Source organism: Somniosus microcephalus, chromosome 1 (genome assembly GCF_052327205.1).
Source record: "Somniosus microcephalus isolate GS21.2 chromosome 1, FLI_Smic_1.0, whole genome shotgun sequence".
In the NCBI taxonomy this organism is placed as follows: Eukaryota; Metazoa; Chordata; class Chondrichthyes; order Squaliformes; family Somniosidae; genus Somniosus; species Somniosus microcephalus.
The window spans coordinates 124,778,390-124,791,549 of NC_140987.1; the positions used below are offsets into that span (position 1 = coordinate 124,778,390).

Here is a 13,160-nt window from a genome sequence, read left to right on the forward strand (position 1 = left end):
TGGAGGCCTCTACAGATACTGTACCTAGTCCACATGTGCTCAATAAAGTGTCTAGCAAAAGCTAGCTGTTCTTAATAAAAACGACTAGTTATTAATAACATAACATCTGTGACCTCATGGCCTGGCATATCCCTCAGTCTGCCATTACCATCAAGCCAGGGGACCAACCCTAGTTCAGTGAGAAGTGCAGAAGAACCTGCCAGGAGCAGCACCAGGCGTACCTAAAAATGAGGTGCCAACCTGGTGAAGCTACAACAAAGGGCTACATATATTCTAAACAGCAGAAACAGCATGCTATAGACACGGCTGAACTATCCCACAACCAACAGATCAGATCAAAGCAGTTGCAGCCTTGCCACATCTAGTCGTGAATGGTGGTGGACAATTAAACAACTAACCGGAGGAGGCTGCTCATGAACAACTGCAACCTCCATGATGGCAGAGCCCAGCATGTGAGTGCAAAAGACAAGGCTGAAGCGTTCACAACCACCTTTAGCCAGAAGTGCTGAGTGGATGATCCATCTCAGCCTCCTCCCGAGATCCCCATCATCACAGAAGCAAGTTTTCAGGCAATTCGATTCACTCCACATGATATCAAGAAATGGCTGAGCACACTGGATACAGCAAAGGCTATGGGCCCCGACAACAGCCCAGCTATCGTGAAGACCTGTGCTCCGAACTAGCTGTGCCTCTAGCCAAGCTGTCCCAGTACAGCTACCACACTGGCATTTACCCAACAAGGTGGAAAATTGCCCAGGTATGTCCTGCTTTTTGTGGATAGGACAAATCCAATCTGACCAATTATCACCCCATCAGTCTGTTCTCAATCGTTGCAAAGTGATGGAAGATGTCATCGACAGTGCTATCAAGCAGCATTTACTAATCAATAACCTGCTCACCGATGCTCAGTTTGTATACCACCAGGGCCACTCAGCTCCAGACCTCATTAAGCCTTGGTCCAAACATGAACAAACGAACTGAATTCCAGAGGAGAGGAGAGAGTGACTGCCCTTGACATCAAGGCAGCATTTGACCGAGTGTGGCATCAAGTAGCCCTAGTAAATCTGAAGTCAATGTGAATCGGGGAGAAAACTCTCCAATGGCTGGAGTCATACCTAGCACAAAGGAAGATGGTTGTGGTGGTTGAAGGAAGATGGTTGTGGTGCATCACAGCCCCAGGAGATCGCTGCAAGAGTTCCTCAGGGCAGTGTCCTAGGCCCAACCATCTTCAGCTGCTTCATCAATGACCTTCCCTCCAACATAAGGTCAGAAATGGGGGTGTTCGCTGATGACTGCACAGTGTTCAGTGCCATTCACAACTCCAATGATAATGACGCAGTCCATGCCCGCATGCAATAAGACCTGGACGACGTTCTGGCTTGGGCTGATTAGTGGCAGGTAACATTCGCGCCAAACAATGCCTATCTCCAACCAGCGAGAGTCTAATCACCTCCGCTTGACATTCAACGGCATTACCATCGCCAAATCCCCCACCATCAACATCCTGGGGGTCACCATTGACCAGAAACTTAACTGGACCAGCCATATAAATACTGTGGCAACAAGATCAGGTCAGAGGCTAGGTATTCTGCGGCGAGTGTCTCACCTCCTGACTCCCCAAAGCCTTTCCACCATCTACAAGGCACCAAGCAAGGCGTGTGATGGAATACTCTCCACTTGCCTGGATGAGTGCAGCTCCAACAACACTCAAGAAGCTCGACACCATCCATGACAAAGCAGTCCGCTTGACTGGTACCCCATCCACCACCTTAAACATTCACTCTCTCCACCACCGGCTTACCATTGCTGCAGTGTGCACCATCTACAAGATGCACTGCAGCAACTCACTAAGGCTACAAACCCGCAACCTTTTCCACCTAGGACAAGGGCAGCAGGCGCATGGGAACACCACCCCCTCCAAGTTCCCCTCCAAGTTACACACCATCCTGACTTGGAACTATATCGCCAATCCTTCATCGTCGCTGGGTCAAAATCCTGGAACTCCCTACCTAACAGCACTGTAGGAGTACCTTCACTACACAGAATGCAGCGGTTCAAGGCGGCGGCTCACCACCACCACCTTCTCAAGGGCAATTAGGGATGGGCAATAAATGCTGGCCTCGCCAGCGATGCCACATTCCATAAAATGAAAAAAAAAAAAATTTTTAAACTGAAGATGGTTGGGCCAAGGAAACTGCCCTGAGGAACTCCTACAACAATGTCCTGGGGCTGAGATGATTGGCCTCCAACAACCACAACCATCTGCCTTTGTGCTAGGTATGATTCCAGCAACTGGAGAGCTTTCGCCCTGATCCCCATTGACTTAAGTTTTACTAGGGCTCATTGGTGCTACACTCAGTCGAATGCTACCTTAATGTATCTCTGCAATTCAGCCTGTGTCCATGTTTGGACCAAGGCTGAAATAAGGACTGATGCCGAGTGGTCCTGGCGGAATTCTCAATGAGCATCGGTGAGCAGGTTATTGGCAAGTAAGTGCTGCGCGATAGCACTATAAGCGACATCTTCCATCACTTTCCTGAGAGTAGGTTGCTGGGGCAATAACTGGCCAGATTGGATTTGTCCTGCTTTTTGTGGACAGGACATACCTGGCAATTTTCCACTTTGTCGAGTAGATGCCAGTGGTTAGAGGCGCAGCTAGTTCTGAATCACAGGTCTTCAGCAGTACTGCCGGGATGTTATCAGGGCCCATAGCCTTTGCTGCATCCAATGCGCTGAGCCACTTCTTAATATCACGTGGTGTGAATTGAATTGACTACTGTACAAGTAAATATAAGGCAGTATGACACAACTCCCATTAAAAGCAAGATGCAGAGACTGCTCACAGGAGCAACTGAACCTGAGAAAGTATCTACATTAGACCAGAATTAATAACAAGATTGTTCTCCACTTTTTTGTACTGTGTAATTACAATGGCCATGTTGTAGAAGCTGCAAAACTTTGACCTTATTGTTATTCTCAGCAAAGACATGCAAACTTGTTGAAAGCAGTGACAACAGGTGGGAAATAAAAAGAAAAAAAATGGGGGGGGGGGGGGGGGGGGGGCGGAAATTCGGTTGATTTGCAAAGCAACTAGCACCCGGGCACGGCACCGCTAACGCCTCCCACGAAATTCAGCAGGAGGTTAGCAGCGGCGGTAATCGTTAGCACCCCGTGGCGCTGCGCCTCCGGCGATGAAGTCATCGCCGTGCGCAGCGCCCTGCTCGCGCCCCGGCCGTGATCTTCGGTAGCGCCCCGACTTACCGCTGGATGCCATGTCCGACAGGGTCAAGGGGGCCTACTTGAGGCCAGGGCGGCGCAAATTAAAAGGGAGGTGCCGGGTGGCCATTTTTGTTGCTGGCCACCTGCCAGCACCTGCCCCTATTGCTGTCCCCGGCCTCCTGTGAAGCCCCCCCCACGGGGTGCCAGCTGTGCTCCATGAGCCTGGCACTCCGATCCCTGGTGGTCCAGCTGGGCCCCAGGTCACCTTAATAAGGGGAGAAAGGCCTGCAGTACCGTGGTGTGGCGCCGCAGAACGTAGCGTCGCGATATTCACTCGCAGCGCCCAAGAGGGAGGCGGGGCACTTCCAGTAGCACCCCGCCTCCCTCTTGGGACGCTACCAGTGAATTTCGGGCACAGGGGCGCTAATTTTTTACCTAAAAGTAGTGCCCCGGCAAAGTTAGCACCCCAAAGGGGGCACGACCCAATTTGCCCCCCATGGGGTTTACTGAAAAGAGAGTGTTAAAAAGATGACAACAGAAAGTAGAACAAGTAAAATTGACACTATTAGGAAACAGTGCATACATTTGTGGAAATAAAAGGCTGCTAAAATGCAAAGTAATAATTAATAGTTTTGTTATATTCAGGGTACAATAACGAACATCTGTAGAAGTGTACATTTTCCAATTGTACATTCCTAGCTTGGTGCCTTGTCCTCCAGGAACACGCCAGGAAATCAGATGTATGCAACAGTAATTTCCTGATGTATACTCCCAGTAGATGAAGCTCTGCACCAGGAGCATACAGTTAGAAAATTTACCCTATAGCCTCATAATTTAGGATGGCTGGATGAGTGAATTTGATGTCTGGTTTGACAACATAGAGTGAAATTGATTTGTTCAAACACTAGACCTAATTTACCAGTATGACCTAAGGTTCAAAACACAGCTCTTTCAGCAAGTGCACATTTATATCCTTCAACTAACAAACACAGCAAGTAAAAACTTACACAGTCCTCCTATCATAATACCAATAGAACCAAAGTTAGCAAATCCACACAGGGCATATGTAGCAATAGCTTCGGAACGGACCTATAAAAAAGCCATAGAGTAGAGACTGAATACTTGATTATCCTGTAAAAAACGCCATAATTTTCTTATGATACTTGAATAAGCTCATACAGAGCAAATTAGATTTAAGTATACAAAACATTTGAGGAAAAAATTTAATACTAAAAGAGGGAAGTATAAAATATTTTTGGGTTCACGAATTCACATTTACCAGTGTGGGTATTGTTCATTCTGTTGTCACCGATTTCATTCCACATGCCGTGATAGGAATCACAAGCTTTTGCCGAATTGGGACACATTTCCAGCATGACTGGACTTCCACCCAGCATAAAGATGCACCCGACACTGGCCGATCTTTGTAGTATTGGAGCCATTTCAATGTATTTTGTAATTGGTTAAGACAGGGTATCAGCCCTGGCGTGTACTACAGTTCTGTGCTATTTAATAGAAACAGGTCTAGTGTAATGAATGAGTATAACTGTCCTTCTGATTAGTTAGATAAAAATATATATGATGCTGCTTGCATTAGAAGTACAATATCAAGGTTCTTCATGCAGAAACAATTATATTTGCTTACTGACAAATACTGCTTCAAACCATCGATGTACTCAGGTTTGCCTTCAACTCTTCTGGTAATCAGCACAGATAGCCTTTCATAAGCTACAAACTCATTGAAGAAAGTTTTTACTCCTAGGAGCTCGGCAACCATAAAGCTGTCATTCCAGTCCACTCCCATCATGAAGGCAAGCGGCATAAAGAGATAGGAACAAATTAGCTGGAAGAAACATCACATAACATTGAATTAACTTTTTTTGCTGGTGGACCCAAGATCCAGATTTCTCATTATAGACATCTTTACAAGAATTGTTACATTATAATGACATTGTTCATCTGTTTTCGCTCCCAAATTCTAGTCCAATAATGTTGCTACTATCCAATTTTGATACCTTAGAAACATTCTCGGCCCAAAATTCTTGGAGCTCCACTCCACTGCATGCCAACCTCGCCTAATCCAAAACCCCAGGGACAGTAATATTCGCATGAAGGGGTAAATGTCTGTCATTTCGGATGCGCCCTGGGCGTCTACCCATGAAGGCAGTAATTTCGGAGCAGCATGTTAATGAAAAGACTTGCATTTATATAGCAGCTTTCACAAATTTAGGACCTCCCAAAGTGCTTTACAGCCAATTAAGTTCTTTTTGAAGTGCAGTCACTGTTCTAATGTAGGAAACACTGCAGCCACTTTGCACGTTGTGAGGTCCCAGAAACAGGAGTGAGATAAATGACCAGATAATCTGTTTGAGAGATTTTGGATGAGGGATAAATATTGGCCACTGGGAGAGCACCTCTGCTCTTCTTTGAATAGTGCCATGGGATATTTTGCATCCACCCGAAAGTGTAGACGGGGCCTAGCTTTAACTTCTCATCTGAAAGATAGTGACTCCGACAGTGCAGCACTCGTTCATTATTACGCTGAAGTGTCAGCCCGGATCATGTGCTCAAGTCTCTAGAGTAGGACTTAACCCACTCAGAGGAGAGTGTGCTACCACTGAGCCAAGCTTGACACGTTAATGCTCCGACAGGGGAGTGGAGTAAGCTGTTCTGGTTGAAGATTGGAGATTTTTTTTTTTTTTTTTTTTTATAAAAAGCCTTCCTTCGTGGCAATCAATCACAATTTTGGGACTCACATCTGCATCATTTAGGCTTATTTTGCACTGGGAGCAGTAGTAGTAGAACTGGCGAGATTACTGACAGGTGCCATCATCCCACCAGTCCCACCTCTTCTAATGTCAGCATAGGAAATTTTTCATCATGCAAAAAAAGTGGCAGAAATTGGTCCTCCTTCAAATTCTGGCCCTATCCACCACCTGTTTAGAATGAGTAATTAGTTCTGCCAAGAATGATTTTTCTGTTAAGTGTACATTTTTGTACCACCACTAATGTACATTGCTCCACCAGTGGCAAGGGCAAGTAATCACATCACTTGTGATTCTTCCCCCTGCCCCCAATTGTGTTAACATTACATGATAAATACTATTTAATGAAAGGAATCCTGTGTCATTGATTAGAGGGCCAACTGTTGAATACCTCTCTCTTTTCCCTCCTGGACACCATCATCAACTCCAAGAATGTTACTATATTATCTAACATCAAGTCTTGGATAAGCTCAAATCTCTAACCTTTTTTGTTCCCATCAGCACTTGTGTGCGTCCAGCTTCAACTCCATCAATCTGTCCAGAGGCCAACTTAGATTGAAACAGATGATGTTCACCTTCAGCCTCTTGCCTGGTCATGAGCTGACCACCTAACGCCGCTTCCAATGAGTCACCAAACCGTACTTTTCCACCTCCAAATATTTCCCGTTGGCACTCGACCTCTCTCTCCACTGCTGAAACCCTTAATCATGCCTTCATCATCTCTAGAATAGGCATCTTGAATGCTCTCCTACCCAACCTTCCTTGTTCCCCCATCACAAACACTAGATAATCCATAACACTGCCACCCAATTATTAACTCTCAAAATATCATCACCCCTGTCCTTCCCAAACTGGCTCCCTATCACTCAGAGGATCAATTTCAAGCTTAATGTACTTTTTTTCAAATCGCCCCAGTTGTGGTCTAACCAGGGCTTTGTATAGTTGTAGCATAACTTCTACCCCCTTATAGTCTAGTCCTCTAGATATAAAGGCCAGCATTACATTAGCCTTTTTGATTATTTTCTGTACCTGTCCATGACATTTTAATGATCTATGTACCTGGACCCCCGAGTCTCTTTGGACCTCCACTGTTTCTAGCTTTTCACCATCTAGAAAGTACTCTGTTCTATCCCTTTTAGGTCCAAAGTGGATGACGTCAAATTTGTCTACAATGAAATCAATTTGCCACAGTTTTGCCCATTCACATAATCTATTAATATCTTTGTAATTTTATGTTTCCATCTACAGTATACTGCCGCCTATCTTTGTGTCATCGGCAAACTTTGATATGTGGCTTTCTATCCCGTCATCTTACGCAATCAAACTCTGCAATGGAAGACCATGGAATCCACTTTAGGGATTGAAGTTATAAGAATAGTAATTTATAATTGTATGTTGCTTATCATGTAAAAGAGGAAGAGGTGAACACCAAACAGGAAGTGAAAGAATTTAATGGTAGATCAAAGGCTATGCAGGTTAAGAGATAATTTTTTAAGAAACTATTACAGGCAGGGAACGAGGTAGCAAGACAAGGTTTTGGAAGAGAATTCCAAAGAGAAGGAGATTTAATGCTGACAGATCAGCCTTGGTAGGAGAAAAGGAATTCATGGCCAAAGGTAGAGCAGAGAGGAGATACACACAATAGACAGAACAAAGGCTAACTGGGACATAAGAAATGAAGGAAAGTGCAAAGGTAAAGAAAAAAAGAACTTGCATTTATATACCACCTTTCATGTCCTTGGCATGTCCCAAAACGCTTCACAGCCAATTAATTATTTTTGAAATACTGTCACTATGTAGACAAATACAGAAGCCAATTTGCATGTAGCAAGGTCCCGCCTTGCCCTCGTCTGCCAAACTGCTCATTATTCCAGGATCATCAGGTAGGACAGCAGGGAGATGATTGGTTGGTGAGTATTAAGGGGTTTTTTTCCTCTCTAAACTAAGACAGTGGTTTAAACTAGGAGCGGAAAACTACAAGATATTGTATTAAATTTATAGCTCGACTAACTAAACTAATTAATATAACTAAATAATCATTGAATAAAGACTAACTAATTAAATAAATAAAATAAGGCTAGACTAAGATATGGCAGGGCAGGTTGTGCGTCTGGACTGCAGTATGTTGGAGTTTGTGGACAGCGAGACTGTCCCGAGCAAACACGTCTGCAAGAGATGTCTCCATCGCGAATCTCTCCGGCTCAGAGTCATTGAGCTGGAGTGTGAGTTGGAGACACTCCGACACATAAGGGAGGGGGAGGAATTGCTGGGCAGTTGCATCCACAATACAGTCACGCACCAGAGGAAAGCACAGGTTCAGGAAAGGGAGGGTGTGACTGTTAGGGAGACAGATAGCGGGGATTTAGGAGAGGTCCCGCAGACACTGGTCCTGTCCAATAGGTACAATGTACTCGCTACCTGTGAGGATAAGGAGAAAGACTGCAGGGAGGACAGCCACAATGCAGACCAAGGCACCGTGGCTCAGAAGGCTGTCCAAAGAGAGGAAGAGCAGAATAGAAATGTGGTAGTGATAGAGGACTCTATAATTAGGGGGATAGTGTCCTGTGCAGCCAAGAACGAGAATCCCGAAGGGTGTGTTGCCTACCCAGTGCCAGGGTAAGGGATACCTCAAAACGGCGGGCGTGGAACTTGGAAAGAGAGGGGGGGTAAATCCAGTTGTCGTGGTCCACATTGGAACAAACGACATAGGTAGGAACAGGGAGGAGGTCCTGCTGAAAAAGTATCAGGAGTTAGGATCTAAATTAAAAAGCAGGACCTCAAGGGTAATAATCTCTGGATTATTGCCTGAGCCACGTGCAAATTGGTATAGAAGCAGACAGATCTGGAGAATTAAGGCGTGGCTAAAGGGCTGGTGTGGGAAAGAGGGGTTCCTTTTCATGGGACACTGGCACCAGTTCTGCGACAGGAAGCTGTACCGATGGGACGGGCTCCACCTAAACCTGGATGGGACCCGTGTCCTATGGGAAAGGGTAAATAGGGAGGTGGCAAAGGCTTTAAACTTGTAAGATGAGGGGAGGGATCTACAAGAAATGTAACCAGCCTAAATATAAACAAAACAGGAAAAGAGCATAGGAAAGAATAAAGTACATTGATGGCAAGGGAATAAATAGAGTTATAGAACAGGGGGGAAAAAATTCAGTATCGCCCATTTTGGGGTGCTAATATCGGTCGGGCGCAAAGTTTAGCGCCCGGCGCTAATTATCGTCTTCGACGGCAAAATTCGCCTCTATTGCCCCTGAAGGTGATTTGAGCGCTAAATCAGGCGCTACACACCTCTCTGAAGGCGCAAACGTCGGAGCGAGGCGCTACCTCAGAACCGAAGTTCAGGCGATGCCAATTACCATGGAAGCCAGACAGACTAGCGCTGTCCAGTTCTTAAAGGGGAGGGGCCATCTTGTGGACCAGCCACACCCTGCTCATTCCAGCCTTGAATCTCAGCCTGGAGACACCTCAAAAGCAATTTGTGTTGGAAGCACTAATGGATAGGCCCAGGGAAAGAGCTCGGCGCTTAGGAACCACAAAAGTGGTGTTGACGGCCAAAACACCTTAGGACAGCGTTAAAACCAAATATTTTGCCAACAAGGTAGGAAGCGCCCACCTTTAAATAGCGCTCCCCCAGCCCCTTCTTGATTTGAATACGTTCCCCATTACCTGTCGTTCCTAGCAGCAGGCACTAAGGCAAGGGGAGCGACTCAATATCCGGTCCGGGTCACGACCGGGGCGTCGCACACTTGACTGATGTCACGATCTGCAGGCGCATGAGATCGTGGCGGTAGTGTTTAGCGCCACCGCAAAACGACTGGTCAATTTCGCGAGTGGCGCTAAAATCGCCGTGTTCAGGCGCTAAGTACCTAGCGCCCCCCGGAGGCACTAACCAACCGAATTTTCCCCCCCAGGAATCTAAAAAGATGGTTAAACATAAAGCGAGAGGAAATCCTATTAAAAATGAGTTAAACTGTCTGTACAGCAATGCACAGTGTCTGTAATAAAACAGGGGAGCTGGAGGTAATCATACGTTGTGAGGAACCAGACATAGGGATTACGGAAACATGGCTACAGAAAAATCAGGTCTGGGAATTAAACATTGCAGGGTATAACATATTTAGAAAAGATAGGGAGGGAAAAAGGGGAGGTGGAGTAGCTGTACTTATTAGGGATAACATTATGGCAGTAGAAAAATGTGATGCAGATATCAAGACAAAAATAGAATCCAAATGGATAGAGATAAAAGATAATAACGGATCATCCCATCTGGTTCACTAATGTCCTTTAGGGAAGGAAATCTGCCGTCCTTACCTGGTCTGGCCTATATGTGACTCCAGACCCACAGCAATGTGGTTGACTCTTAACTGCCCTCTGAAATGGCCTAGCAAGCCACTCAGTTGTAACAAGCCGCTACAAAAAACAATAAAAATGATGAAAATGGACGGACCACCCAGCATCGACCTCTGCACCAGCTATGGACACGGCAACGGCACACCCAGCCCAGTCGACCCTGCAAAGTCCTCCTCACAGCTTGACAGTCATACTCACAGAGTCATACCTTTCAGCCAATGTCCCAAACACCTCCATCGCCATCCCTGGGTATGTCCTGTCCCACCGGCAACAGACCCACCAGGGGTGGCGGCACAGTGGTATACAGTCGGGAAGGAGTGGCCCTGGGAGTCCTCAACATTGACTCCTGACCCCATGAAGTCTCATGATTTCAGTTCAAGCATGGGCAAGGAAACTTCCTGCTGATTACCACCTACCGCCCTCCATCAGTACTCCTCCATGTTGAACACCACTTGGAATGAGCACTAAAAGTAGCAAGGGCACAGAAGGTATGCTGGGTGGGGGATTTCAATGTCCATCACCAAGAGTGGCTCGGTAGCACCACTACTGACCGAGCTGGCCGAGTCCTGAAGGACATAGCTGCCAGTCTGGGCCTGCGACAGGTGGTGAGAGAACGAACACGAGGGAAAAACCTACTTGACCTCGTCCTCACCAATCTACCTGTCGCAGATGCATCTGTCCATGACAGTATTAGTAGCAGTGATCACCGCACAGTCATTGAAGACGAAGTCCCGTCTTCACACTGAGGATACCCTCCATCATGTTGTGTGGCACTACCACCGTGCTAAATGGGATAGATTCAGATCAGATCTAGCAGCTCAAAACTGGGAATCCATGAGGCACTGTGGGCCATCAGCAGCAGCAGAATTGCATTCCACCACAATCTGTAACCTCATGGCCCAGCATATCCCTCACTGTACCATTACCATCAAGCCAGGGGGCCAACTCTGGTTCAATAAGGAGTGTAGAAGAACATGCCAGGAGCAGCACCAGGCGTACATAAACATGAGGTGCCAACCTGGGGAAGCTGCAACACAGGACTACATGCATGCTAAAAAGCAGAAGCAGCATGCTGTAGACAGGGCTAAATGATCCCACAATCAACAGATCAGATCAAAGCTCTGCAGTCTTGACACATCCAGTCGTGAATGGTGGTGGACCTTTAAACAACTAACGGAGGGGGGGGGGAGAAGGCTCCATGAATATCACCATCCTTAATGATGGTGGAGCCCAGCACGTGAGTGCAAAAGACGAGGCTGAAGCGTTTGCAACCATCTTCAGCCAGAAGTGCCGAGTGGATGATCAATATCGGCCTACTCCCGAGGCCCCCACCATCACAGAAACCAGTCTTTAACCAATTCGATTCACTCGTGATATCAAGAGACGGCTGAGCGCACTGGATACAGCAAAGGCTATGGGCCCCGACAACATCCCAGCTATCATGCTGAAGACTTGTGCTCCAGAACTAGCCGCACCTCTAGCCAAGCTGTTCCAGTACAGCTACAAAACTGGCATCTACCCGACAATGTGGAAAACTGACCAGGTATGTTCTGTCCACAAAAAGCAGGACACATCCAATCCAGCCAATTACTGCCCCATCAGTCTACTCTCAATCATCAGCAAAGTGACGGAAGGTGTCATCGAAAGTGCAATCAAGCTTACTCGCCAATAACCTGCTCACGGATGCCCAGTTTGGGTCCCGCCAAGACCACTCGGCTCCTGACCTCATTACAGCCTTGGTCCAAAAATGGACAAAGGAGCTGAATTTCAGAGGTGAGGCGAGAGTGACTGCCCTTGACATCAAGGCAGCATTTGACCGAGTGTGGCATCAAGGAGCCCTAGTAAAACTGAAGTCAATGGGAATCGGGAGGAAAACGCTCCACTGGCTGGAGTCATACCTAGCACAAAGGAAGATGGTTGTGGTGGTTAAAGGTCAATCATCACAGCCCCAGGACATCGCTGCAGGAGTTCCTCAGGGCAGTGTCCTTGGCCCAACCATCTTCAGCTGCTTCATCAATGACCTCCCCTCCAACATAATTTCAGAAATGGGGATGTTCACTGATGACTGCACATTGTTCAGTGCCATTCACAACTCCACAGATAATGAAGCAGTCCATGCCCGCATGCAACAAGACCCGGATGACGTTCAGGCTTGGGCTGATAGTTGGCAGGTAACATTCGCACCACAGAAGTGCCAGGCAATGACTATCTCCAACAAGTGAGAGTCTAACCACCTCCCCTTGACATTCAACGGTATTACCATTGCCGAATCCCCCACCATTAACATCCTGGGAGTCACCATTGACCAGAAACTTAACTGGACCAGCCACATAAATACTGTGGCAACAAGAGCTAGTCAAGAGGCTAGGTATTCTGCGGCGGGTGTATCAACTCCCGACTCCGCAAAGCCTTTCCTCCATCTATAAGGCACAAGTCAGGAGTGTGATGGAATACTCTCCACTTGCCTGGATGAGCGCAGCTCCAACAACACTCAAGAAGCTCGACGCCATCCAGGACAAAGCAACCTGCTTGATTGGCACCCCATCCACCACCTCAAACATTCACCCCCTCCACCACTGGTGTACTGTGGCTGCAGTGTGTACCATCTACAAGATGCACTGCAGCAACTCACCATGGCTTCTTCAGCAGCACCTCCTAAACCCGCAACCTCTTCCACCTAGAAGGACAAGGGCAGCAGGTGCATGGGAACACCACCACCTCCAAGTCACACATCATCCTGACTTAGAATTATATCGCTGATCCTTCATTGTCGCTGGGTCAAAATCCTGGAACTCCCTCCCTAACAGCACTGTGGGAGTA

At 46.9% G+C, this 13,160-nt stretch overlaps 1 protein-coding gene across 3 annotated transcripts in view; it reads right to left on the reverse strand.

Annotated features, from left to right (window-relative positions):
* The window catches only part of LOC147124345 (solute carrier family 28 member 3-like), a 159,239-nt gene that overhangs the window by 52,675 nt on the left and 93,404 nt on the right, over positions 1-13,160 (reverse strand). For 2 of the 3 annotated variants that reach the window (XM_085985264.1, XM_085985259.1), the window contains 2 exons: positions 4,865-5,062; positions 4,227-4,308 (listed from right to left, as the gene is read on the reverse strand). In XM_085985264.1, the coding sequence (XP_085841390.1) occupies positions 4,227-4,308; positions 4,865-5,062 (280 nt within the window). The remainder of the gene's footprint in view (positions 1-4,226; positions 4,309-4,864; positions 5,063-13,160) is intronic. The other variant, XR_015078083.1, reaches the window with a different exon arrangement.